The sequence below is a fragment of the Lygodium microphyllum genome, chromosome 24, assembly GCF_053477565.2.
Source record: "Lygodium microphyllum isolate KBCC chromosome 24, Lygodium_microphyllum_v1.1.10, whole genome shotgun sequence".
Classification (NCBI taxonomy): Eukaryota; Viridiplantae; Streptophyta; class Polypodiopsida; order Schizaeales; family Lygodiaceae; genus Lygodium; species Lygodium microphyllum.
Window position 1 is genome coordinate 38,650,027 of NC_141158.1, and position 12,414 is coordinate 38,662,440.

The window sequence follows — 12,414 nt, forward strand, 5'->3', positions numbered from 1 at the left end:
TAACCATGCCTATAGGAATTTGGAACATGAGATATCTAGTACTTGCTAGAGAAGATCTCACAAATCAAGTGGAAGGAAAGTCCTTGACAACAAAGTCCACTCATGCTGTTTGTAGATTTTTACTTGAAGAAGTATTTTGCAGGTATGGATGTGTTGCTAAAGTAACTGCTAATAGAGGAGAATTGGATGCCGATGAAGCTCGCCATTTCTTTGCTCGATTGGGGATTAAGCTATCTCTTACTTCAGCCTACAACCCTGAAGGCAATGGTAAGAGTGAAAGAGGTCATCAACCAATTCTTAAAGCTTTAGCAAAATCATGCAAAGGAAAGTTGAGGGAATGGCCTAAAATGCTACCGTTCACATTATGGGCTGATAGAACAACCCATAGTGCAGTAACAGGATATATGCCAGCTGAATTCATGTATGGACAGCCACCTATTATGCCTATTGAGGAATCCATTGTCACATGGAGTATCTTGCCTTGGGATGAAGGCATGAACAGGGAAGAATTCATGTTTTTACGCATAAGGCAACTTGAAAGAAGGCTAGAAGATGTCAACATAGCCATTGAAAGGCTAAAAAAAGCAAGATTAAATAATAAGAAGAGGTTTGATAAGCACCATTGACTCCGTCCAAGAACTATTCAAGAGAATGACTGGGTTCTTGTTTATGATAGTGGCCTGGATAATCAATATAGTGCTCATAGGAAGTTAGCGAAGCGATGGTTTGGACCATATGTTGTAAAAGTAGTACATAATAATGCTACTTACTCTTTGGCTGAAATGGATGGGACCATGATAAAGACTCCAATAGCTGGGAAACGAATCAAACTCTTCAAACGAAGAGAATCTTCAACTTATGAACTTGATGACCTTGATACAAGCCCTTTACTTGAAGATATCCTGGAAGACGAAGACTTAGGGAATGGAGATGAAGAAGAAGACCCTCCTTGACGTGTAATCTTATAAAATGGCACATGCCGGAGGATGTGCAGGTTAGGAGGGGGTGAATGTCAAAGAGTTTACTGTCCATGATAAAAATCATGGGATTCTTATAAACATAGAAGAGTTTCACTGGAAGATTGTATGAGATATTTGCATACAAAATTCAGGCATTATTATCCAATATCTACCCTAGTTATACAAGTTCTTTTGTATTTAGCATATAATTTGCAGATATACCATGTACATTTATGAAAAATAAGTCTATGGGAACTTAAAACTTGGACATATGGAAGTAATTGACAGTCTGCTGGATAAATCACATTAATTCAGGTACAAAAATATGGACAAAATCCAAAAATGTTGCCAAAAAACTGTCAAAAGTCCACTAGGTCCACACGGGACCAAAAGTAACTGACTAAGGTGACCAGCAGGTGACCTAGGCTGGTCAAAAAGTGACCAGGGTTGGAGCAGAGAGCAGCCCACATTTTTTGGCGCAAAATGCAGGCTGCTCTGCCTGAAAGAAATTGGGAGAAAGCTGGAGCTGAGATGCATGGAATGGAGCATGCAAACTGAAGATTAACAGGCCAACAACTGAAGATGATAACTTGGTGAGAGCTCCATTTCTCTGCCTCTTTGGTCTGATGAAAATGCATGCTGAAACTGTTTATAAAAGAGGGGAAATCTGAGAGAAGAGTATTCAGCATGCTCTTATGCACGACTTCTCTCATCTTCTCTACCTTATTCTTGGTCCAATGAACTTGTGCCCAAGTACTTGAGTGACTTTGGGGCAAGCAAAGGGTGAGGATATTGAAGACTTATGGACTGTTACGGGCTGGAATAACCAGTCATAAAACAGGGCAGCCCATTATTTTGATCTATTTTTATGAGCAAACATGGATTTTTTATGGTTGAAATAGAGGAAAATAACCTCTTTTCTTCAGGACATTGTTCATAGATGATCAAAAGTGCTTCTTCTTGAGTTTATGCCCTCATTTTAAATTTGTTTATGGGCTAGAATTTTCTGTTTTAAAACAGGGCTGAAGCTAAAATTATTCTTTTTCAATCCATTTCATGCATCTTTGGCCCAAATATTGGATGTATTTGATTCTAGCATCAATATACTTGTCCCAAAGGATTGAAATCCATCTTTGTACATGTAATAAATGCCATTAGAGCTTGCTTTTGATATTCATAAATGAATTGGAAATCTAAAAATATCCTTTATGAAATGATGAATGTATCCTGAAGTATTTGATGTATTCAAGTTAGACTTAATCCTCCTGTTCATGTATGCTAAGTACAAAGTGAAAAGGCTTGAATTCCCCTTCCGTACCTAAATCATTTTTAAACCCCGAATCTTATTAAAACCCAAACCATTTTTCCTTTCTGAATCTTGAATCCTAAACTCTTCTTCTACACTAAAAGCCCCGGTGGTAGACCTTCAACTCTTAACGCGACGACAGCGTATATATGTGTGTCTATTGCGCATCTATTTGTGCGTGTAAATTCATTGATACATGCGATTATAGACGTGAAATGGTAGACACGCAAATAGACGGGCGGACAGACGCGCCTGTAAGAATTTCTCTATATTCAAAAATCGCGTCTAAAAGTGCGTCTATGACGTCTTTTTGTTGCAGTGCATCATCTACTCTGTTGTATGAAGGTTTCTTCATGCGTCCCTCGAGATACTTAACTTGTAAACAATTTATGGATGGAGTAATGTCAGTTTGAATGCGTTTTTGAAGTAGGTATCAATTTAGTTTGGCTTATGAATCATAATATTAATTGTTCTATTTTGAAATCAGACACAAATATATGTTGGTGGTTTTTTAACTCACTTTTAAAAATATATGTAGGTTATTATCACAAATGCTTCCAAAAGGAAACAAATTGCCAACTAAGAGAGAGCAAGCAAGACATTACTTGGCATCTCTGGGAGGCCTCGATTATGTCAAGATCCATGCATGTGTCAATGATTGTGTCTTATTTCGTGGGATTCATGAGTTCGCACGAGAGTGTCCTGTTTGTGGCGAATCAAGATACGAAGTGGAGATGAAGTCAATGGATGTGCCTCGTAAGGTTTTGCGAAATTTTCCGATTGTTCCACGTATTCAACTTATGTTCAAGTGTAAGTCTATTGGAAAGCTCATGTCATGGCATGCTAGTCATCGTTCAAGTGATAGAAAATGGAGAATCCCTGCAGACACCGGCATGGCAACATATAGATAATTTGTGGCCGGTTTTCAAAGAAGAGCCAAGAAATTTGAGATTTGGTTTAGGTATGGATGGAATCAATCCATTTGGCATCAAAAGCACATCATACAGTGTATGGCCAGTGGTATTGGTGAACTATAATATTCCTCCATCCATGGCAATTAAAAAGGGACATGTAATGTTGTCCCTTCTGATTCCTGAAAAGCACAAGGTAAAAAAAATGAACATTTACTTACAGCCTTTGATTGAAGAGTTAGAAATGTTATGGGAAGGTATTGAGGTGCAAGATACAAGCGCATCTGCATCCTCTAGAGATTTCACATTGAAGGCCATGTTGTTGTGGACCATGCATGACTTTCCAGGATACGGAGAGTGTTCAGGTACATGTATATAACTCTATATTTGAAATTCAAGACTTGAATTAATTGAATTTTATGAATTCACTTGTTTGTTCAGGCTTAACTACATCAGGAAATCATGGATGTCCTATTTGCGGTCCCTCTCTAGTTTCCTCTAGGCCGGCATGTTTAAAGAAGGTTATCTATGACAATCATCATCGATTTCTTCCTATTGACCATCTCAAATATGTTCTCCCTACTAATGGAATGATTCCAGAATCTCTAACCACTCGAGATTGGAAGGAGAGATGGATTAATGCCGACAGCCACCCTCCACTTGGAATGAGTCGGTAAGAAGTGCATTTCTCTCAATTGACTTTAAAGTATTTAGCATGATGAATTGTTTACATAATATATTGTTTGTTTGTTAGGTTCTCTATATTTTTTCGTCTTTTGTATTGGACTGAACTCAAGATCAATCACCTATTGGACCCCATGCACATATTCAAAAATGTTGTATCTACATTATGGGATCACTTGATAGGGGCTCGTGATTCAGTCAATGTAAGGGAGGATTTACATAACATTGGTCGTATGAGACAAGCCTGGCCATGCATTGGACCTAGAGGAAAGATTGAGCTACCCCATGCACCTTGGATGTTTTCAAAGAACGAGGAAAAAATAGTGAAGGAACAAATATGTAGCTTTCAAACACCCACAGGATATATGAGATGTCTCAAGGGAGCCTTCATAAAGAAAAATAAAAGAGGTGTGGAGCAACTATCTGGTTTGAAGTCCTACGATTAGCATAAAATGATTCAAGTAAGGGTATCTCTAACCATGAATATAGTAATTAATGGAGTAACTATGTGTAAACTTTGGGGTATGATGACTTTTTTCTCAACTAATCATTTGATTTATGAATATTGTTTACATTCAGTTCGTACTTCTTACTAGCATATCCCATTGTATATCCAAAGATATACGTGATATGATTTACAAGATGGGAGAGCTTGTGAGGTGTGTATACATTGTACTTTTTCATTATATATATTTGAATTTCTAAACAAAAATATACAATTGTCAAATACATCTTGACAGATACGTGAGCTTGAAGGAAATCAATCCAAATGCATTGCAAGATGCTCGAGTATTATCCTCTGAGGTGGTTTGTTTGGTGGAGGAAAATTTTCCTCGATCCATTTTGACTACTCAATTACATTTACTCGTATATTTGATTGATGAGATCGCACTTTATGGGGTAGTTCATGCAAGGTGGATGCTTTTTCTTGAGCGCTTCATGAAAACCTTGAAAGATTTTGTGAGGCAAAAAGCACGGCCTGAGGGAAGCATGGCTGAGGGTTAGTTAGTGCAATCATCTCTTGTTTATATATTTGAATATCTTGCTAAAGTGGACCCCTCTCAATCACGACTATGGAAAGATGATGAAAACTTGAGGATGACCTCTATAATACCTCAAGGAAAAGGAATGAGTAAAGTGCTAACAAAAGAAGAACTTCGTAAGTTAAATAGTTTTTGTGTGCTCAATAGTGATGTAGTGAGCAAATGGGTGACACTATATAATGAAGCAAGGGCAAGAAGAAAAAGCGAAAGACAAGCATTTCACACCAGATATGGACGTAATGTCTCATTTCCAGATCATCTAAATGCGCTCCCACGTCATATTGATATAGATTGGTTACATGAGAAAATGGAGAGAATGGAAAAAGAGGAGGAAATTAATATATCTCAAGAAGAGTGGGAACATGCACGAGGTTGCTTATCAAAGGTGAGACATACTATCAATTAATTTGTTTCTATAAGTTATATTTTATATAATAAATTGACATGTTTGATCTTAATCTTTTACTACTAGTACACATTATTCAATGCTATTTGGTGTGAGGGTAAACATCTTCGAACTCAACGTATAGATGAAAAGAGAAATACCCAAGATTGTGGTGTCCTTGCTCACCTCGAGGATGCCAATGGTACCATGGAAGGTTATTGTGGCTTGATCCAAGATATTCTTAAGCTTGACTTTAGATGATTCTTTATATATGTACTGGATGTGAAGTGGTTTAAAGAAGTGGTAACAAATGGTGAGCATTGCACAATTAGACGTCATATGGGGTTTTGTAATCATTGACTCTACAAAATTTCACCAAAACAAGAATGACACATTAGTACTACCTCAACAATGCGAGCAGGTATATATGCAAAAGCTAATTTTTTTATATGTATGCATGTGATACATATACACAATATAATAAGTATTTAAGTTTTTTGCTTTTGTTTTTCAAATACACGTTGTGTATCATCCAATGGTAAACAATAACCGATGGTGGTATGTCATCCCTATATCTAATCGTTCAAAACCAATATATGGTAATATTATCGACATAGAGATAGCAGATGACAATCCAACAATTAATGATGATGTACATGATGACACCATAATGGATAATATGCATGATATAGTACAAGATGAACCTCGCGAGGATGTTCAAGGAAACACAAAAGAGGATAATAATGTGATTGATGATATTGATGAAGTTATTGAGCAATATAGCAACACATCTGATAGTGGGATAGACTTATTTGTTTCGTTATCTCTTGGTAAGATAGACATAGAAGTAGATAGTTTAGCAAGGGCTGATCTCATTGAAGATGAGATGGATCATTCACTGTAACATACTTAATTTGCTTAATGATTCAATGTGTATTCTTAATTCTATGAAAAATATCATGCGCACACGTGCATACTCAAGAATCAATAGCCAAGTTTAAAGCTAAATTGAAATTTCCATAATAAAAAGGAAATATTTTTTATCATCTTCAAGTAGAGAAATTATGAGATATATGCAATGCTTGCTACTAATTGTATAATAAGGTTTCTATCGCTTGCCGCTAATTACTTATAAAGAGGAACTGCCATTCATTAGAGAGCAATGCAAAAAACTCTGGTTTCTTTATTATATTAAGTCCAATTTCAGGTGGTTAAATAATTACGCATCTGAAGACGCGTCTATAATCGCGTCTATTTGCGCGGATATATAGACGCAAAATTTGCGTCTATTTACACGCTCTTTTACACACGCATATAGACACAATGATAAACACGCCCGACTTTGTGTGTTTAACATACGCGTCTATGCCTCGTTTCTATTGTGGTGTCACGACCTGTTTTAGGTCTACAAGATTATAGACATCAGTTTAAGGTATAATGAGACATTAAAACCAAAAGTTGAGAATGTTATCATATCATGGATGAGCTCAAGTTTGAGCCATATCTCTACAAGTGTATATTTTGTATTGAAGTGTTTATCATATCAACCTATGAAACTAAGATAAGGTCATGATAATAAGCACACCTCAAAACCTCATCATGTCTCACCTAGAAGGGTGCACATGGCTAGCCTACCCTACATGTTCATAGTGTAATTATGCTTTGAGAAGTGTGGAGATAGCATGTGCATATAATGATCCTCCATGTGTTCCCCGTGCAAGGATGCATCGATACCCTTCCCTTCTCACTCCTCCTTTCCCTTGTTAGTCCTATGTGTCTTCTACTTTTTTTTGTGTTTCTTTACCCTTTCTAATTCTCCCCTCCCTCCCCTTGCCCCCTGCCCCCCAACACACACACACACACACACAAAGAACAAAAATAGCAATGTGATGTCGAGGCTTATCCCGATGTCTTATTTTGTTGAGTACTCTCGTCAAGGACTACACCAATTTATACCATGGAGGAGCTCAAGTTTGAGCCGTATCTCTATGAGTAGATATCAATGCTAACCACTTGATCCTATGGGACTAAGACAAGGAAGTTATAATAAGTACATCTTGAAATTGTATCAGGTCTCACCTAGACAAGCACACATGGCTAGCCTATATTACATGTTCATAGTGTAATTAGGTTTTAGCAAGTGCGGAGATAGCATGTGCATACAAGGATCTTCCATGTGCTTTCTCTCCATCTAGGGCACTTCCAAGTGCAAGGATGCATCAATCTCCTTCCTTTCTCATTCTTCCTTTCCCTTCTCTGTTCTACATCTCTCCTCCTTTCCTTTGAGACTTTCATTGCCTTGTCCTTCTTTACCCTTCCTAATTCTTCTAGCTAAGCCGCCATCCCCACCCAGATGAACACACCATAAAAAAGAAAGAGCAACATGATATTGAGGCTTATCCTAATGTCTTATTATGCTGGGTATCGTGGTCCCAGACAATGTAGAATTGAAAGATGTGTCACATGGACATATAAAAGTACTAGGGATAAGGTGGAGCCTAAAAAGATCAAGTATTAGAATTGGTGGTACATCCATGTATTTGGAGACCTTGGCAATATAGATAGCTCGTGCGCATGGTCATGCATCTTGGACAAGGCAAAATTACACAAAAGGAAAGGCAGGCCAATATATATGGACGGGACGCACCTCGTTTAGTGTCGGGCCATACCCTGTGATTTATTAGATATTAACTTATTGTTCGTACCATCGGAGAGCACCTGGTGTGTATAGAGGCCTGTCGCTCCCGCTCTTTCCACTCTTTCTATTCGGATCCGATTGGGTCGATATGGCGCAGGATATGAGGAGGCTGCTAGTGTTGTGGGCAGTGAGCGTGGCGCTCATAGCCTCGATCGGCCTGGAGGCCGCGGAAGCCAAGGTATTCATTCACTCATATTTATTTATGTGAGGATATTCCTGTGGTGTTGATGTGGGTAAGTTCATGTGTTTAATGACGCATACGTATTCCTGTATGTTGCAGTGCTCCGTCGTGACGTCTTTCAGTCGCAAGTGCACGGACATCCAGATGGCGAACTTCGCCAATGGTTGTACCCTCCAGGCCACCTGCTCCTACAAAGACGAGAGCAGCGGAACCATCCAGCATGCACAATCGCAGATCTACCTCAACGACAACGTGGAGAATGTGAACGGCCGCCTCTTCTGCCACGTGCGCAGCAGCAAATTTGGATGGCCGGAGAAATGCGAGTTCTCACACTCTTGCACCAATATGCAGCTGCTAGACGGCCACCAGCTGGTGGCTGACTGCGACGACGGCCACGCAACTCTCGACCTGGACTTGTGCATCGGCGTCTCCGACACGGCCGAGCTGCAGTGGGATTGCCACACGTTCTAAGTTCTGTTGCTTGCTCGGCCGCCCTCGCTATTTACTTAACAAGTACTGGTGCACTAGCTAGCTCTACTTTTTTCTCTTTTCTTTTCTTTTCTTGTTGGGAAGAATCATCTCTCGGCGCGTGGAAACGCAGGAAAGCCTTGCTGGGCTCCGGCATTCACGACTCCCTCCAACCGATTATGACTCGGGACAGCCTTTTTGTAAACAATTCTCATTCTCCAAGTAAAAATCGTTGTTTATTGACCTTGGATTTCGAGTTGAAGTTTAATCCTTTGTTAATTGAGGTGTCTTACCCATGGACCTTTGTTAATTGAGGTGTCTTACCCATGGACCTCAGCTTGGATTATATACCCATATCATATGAGGTTACCGATTTGGCGATTTGTAGTACTATCTCTAGCTACTCAACCCAAGTTTGCCATTCCGACTACTCCTCCATCGATTACCAATGCACTACGTTTTTATGGCTTAGAATCTATGATGATTTGTTCTATTTGGTGCCCATCAATGTCTTGGTTTATGACTCAACATCAAATTCCTCCCTAAAAGGACAAGTAAAAATAGAGAAATAGAGTGAGAGAAACAAAGAAATAGGGGATAACAGAGATAAAGAGAGGGAAGGGGGAAGAAACAATTAGAGATTGGGAGAAGAGAGAGTAAATATATGAAGAAAGAGGAGGAATTAGAGAAAGAGAGAGAGGGGAGAGAAACAAAGAGAAAGGGAGAGAGATAAAAATGCAAAGGGAGAGAAAGAAATTAGAGTGAAAAAAGGAGAGAGGGAGGGAGGGAGAGAGTGTAAAAACAAAGAGAGAGAGAGAGAGAGAGAGAGAGAGAGAGAGAGAGAGAGAGAGAGAGAGAGAAATAGAGAGGGAGGGAGAGAAACAAAGAGAAGGAGACAAACGAAGGGGGAAAGAAGAGAGAGAGAATGAGTGAGGGGAAGAGAAACAAAGAGAAAGGGATGGGGGGTAGAGAAACAAAGAGATAGAGAGAGAGGAAGGGAGAGAAATAAAGATGTGGAGGGAGAGAAAGAGAGAGAAGGAGAGCAAGGGAAGTGAATCAAAGAGGAAGGGATGGGGGTAGGGAAACAAAGAGATAGAGAGAGAGGAAGGGAGAGAAATTAAGATGTGGAAGGAGAGAAAGAGAGAGAGAGAAGGAGAGTAAGGGAGGGAAGATTCAAGAGAGTGATGATTTGAGAGAGAGAAGTGTATTGTTCACTATGACATGTAGAAAATGGACTATAATAAGGGCCGTGACGCTTTCCTACGTTTTTTACACGTTTTCATGTAGTTCGAGCTCGACATCACTAATCATGTCTATCTATTACTTCATGAAGATAAGGAGGAAAGGAAATAAGAGTAAAAAGAGGAGGAATGAAGAGCCAGAGAGTGAAGAACAATAGCTAAACAACAAGGAAGAGAAGAAGAATCAAGCAACCTACCAAGGGAAGGGAGGAGGAGGACAAGGAGCTTGCAACCTGGCTACCACCCATTGAAACAAGCAAAGAAGGTGAGTTCTTCTTCTCTCTCTCAATCTTCTTCACATGCTTCAGGCAATCTATGGAGGTTTTTTGTGCGTTTTTTATAACAGTTTTGGAAAATATGGTTCGACTTTGCACGTCTGTAGGCGCATCTAGCTGACAATCTAGACACGTTTTTAGACGCGTATATAGACGCGCTAACAGATGTCGGTATAGACGCGGGTATAAGCGCACGTGATGCGGGTAATAATGGATTTTTGCTTATGTAGATGTGGAATCCTGGATCTTCCAACATTGATCCTGATTTGGAACTCATGAACAACACGTTAGCGGAGTTTTCTAGAGGCATTAGTAGTTTTTTTGGAGGTTTTTTTAACAAGGAGAAATTCATGGGGGAGATGACTAGTTATCTTGGTCGCCCTTCCACTACAGAGGAGGTTTTTAGTGTCATGTTTGGGACACCTATCACATCTTTGCCTAGCACTGCTGCACAAACACCAAACCTTGGTACGCCAAACCCTAATACACCTCTACTAATAGGTACTCCATGCACTATGCACACACAGATCAGCTGATGCACAGGGATCAGCTGAAGTACATGGATCGTCCGAAGCACGTGCATTTATAGAAGCACATGTATCGAGTGAGGTAGAGGGTAGTGCCCGTCGAGGGAGGAGGGAGAGTCGTGCGGGAGGATGAGGAGGTCAAGGGCTTTGTGGGGGTTGCCTAGGAGGTGGCTCTCGATCACCCTCATCGGGAAATGAGAGAGGTGAGCTTCCACAAATGTACTAATTTGTCACAGATGTTGGTGGTATCTTGCATAACCCTCAGGGGAGGGAAATGATAGCCTACTTGAGGAGTGTTGTGCATGCCATATACAAAGATTGTACGATTCCCTTCAAGCACAAAAAAAGTGATTTGTGGCAAGTGGTATTGAGGGCAGTACATCAAAGGTACCATAATCCCGAGAATTCACGATTCTGAGATGATTGGGGACGGTCAAAGGTGAGAGACGCACTTCATAACAAGAGGTCTCACCTTATGACGCGTGCCAAGGATTTACTGCGGAGACAAGAGTAGGGGCGCCCTGGATATGGCCAACCACCCAATTGCCACCGCAGGGAGTGGAAAGAGGCGAAGAAGAGAACAGTAGAGAAAAGAACAAGTCACCAGCATCAGAGACGCGGCGTATCCAGATGGCAACCATGGGATCATCGTATTATGGATCGGGTGGCAGGGAGTCATGGGAGGCTGAGTTTGTAAGTATTATTTTATTTCATTTTTTAAATTAAATTTTGTAATTTGTTTCAATTCATTATGTAGTGTATTATAATACGTTATATGTTAAAATTATTTTGTAGTATCATATCGTTGGTAGGATGCCTACTTCTAGAGAGGTAGGCTACCATCGAGGTCATAACCGGGTGTCCACTTGGCAACATTTCTATGAGGAGGGACTGATCACGGAGGAACAATACAATCGTGCCATGAGGATTCCACAGCCAAAGAGGTATGTTTTATTATTTACATAAAAAGTATAGGTAACTATAATTTATTATTCATAATGGTATTTATATACCTTAATCCTTTGTGTAGGTGAACCCTGATGCAGTCGAGGATAGCGAAGGGGGGACTAGCAGTAGCGGTGGCGACAGCGGTGGTGGTAGCGATGATGATGCCTCTTCTGAGGAGATGTAGAGGAGCCCCGTGTATGCATGCCTCCCCTTGGCCTTGTAGTTTTCATTTATGATAATATGTATTACTTTCAGCATGCTTGCGACTATGACCATGCTTGAGGTCACAAGTACTAGAATTCATCATGTAAAAACGTTTCATCTTTATATATGAAATTTCGTGCTCTACATTGTTTTGTTTTTAGTACAAAAATCTTCGAAATATGTACAAATATTTCAACACAGTACGCTCATCATGTGTTATTATCAATTTATGGACTTTGGCTCTCCACATTCTTTTGCTTTCAGTATAATAATCTTTCTATGTTTTCCCTAAGCATACAATTTGATGGGGGAAAAAAAAACTAGAGAGCATGTGGCTTTGTTTTATGTGTCTATCCGCACATCTAAATTGCAGGAAAAATGCACGTCTATAATCGTCAAAAAATTGCAGAGTACACGCCTTTTTAGACGCGCAGTTACACGCCTCTATAGACATAGAATATGAATATATCTACTTTTTTATACATATGATTATATATTTACGGAGCGCGTCAATATGCATGTCTATATTTGTGTCTGTTTTCGTGTCTATATGCGCGTGTAGTTTTCACTATAAGCACGCTTGT

General features: G+C 39.7%; 1 protein-coding gene across 1 annotated transcript; it reads left to right on the forward strand.

The window, feature by feature from the left end:
- Positions 1-8,001: 8,001 nt before the first annotated feature.
- Positions 8,002-8,966, forward strand: LOC148014992 (uncharacterized). Its single transcript, XM_087665975.1, has 2 exons — positions 8,002-8,164; positions 8,267-8,966. The coding sequence occupies exons 1-2, from the start codon at positions 8,075-8,077 to the stop codon at positions 8,636-8,638; spliced, it is 462 nt and encodes a 153-aa protein (XP_087522101.1). The 5' UTR covers positions 8,002-8,074; the 3' UTR covers positions 8,639-8,966.
- The last annotated feature ends 3,448 nt before the right edge of the window (positions 8,967-12,414 follow it).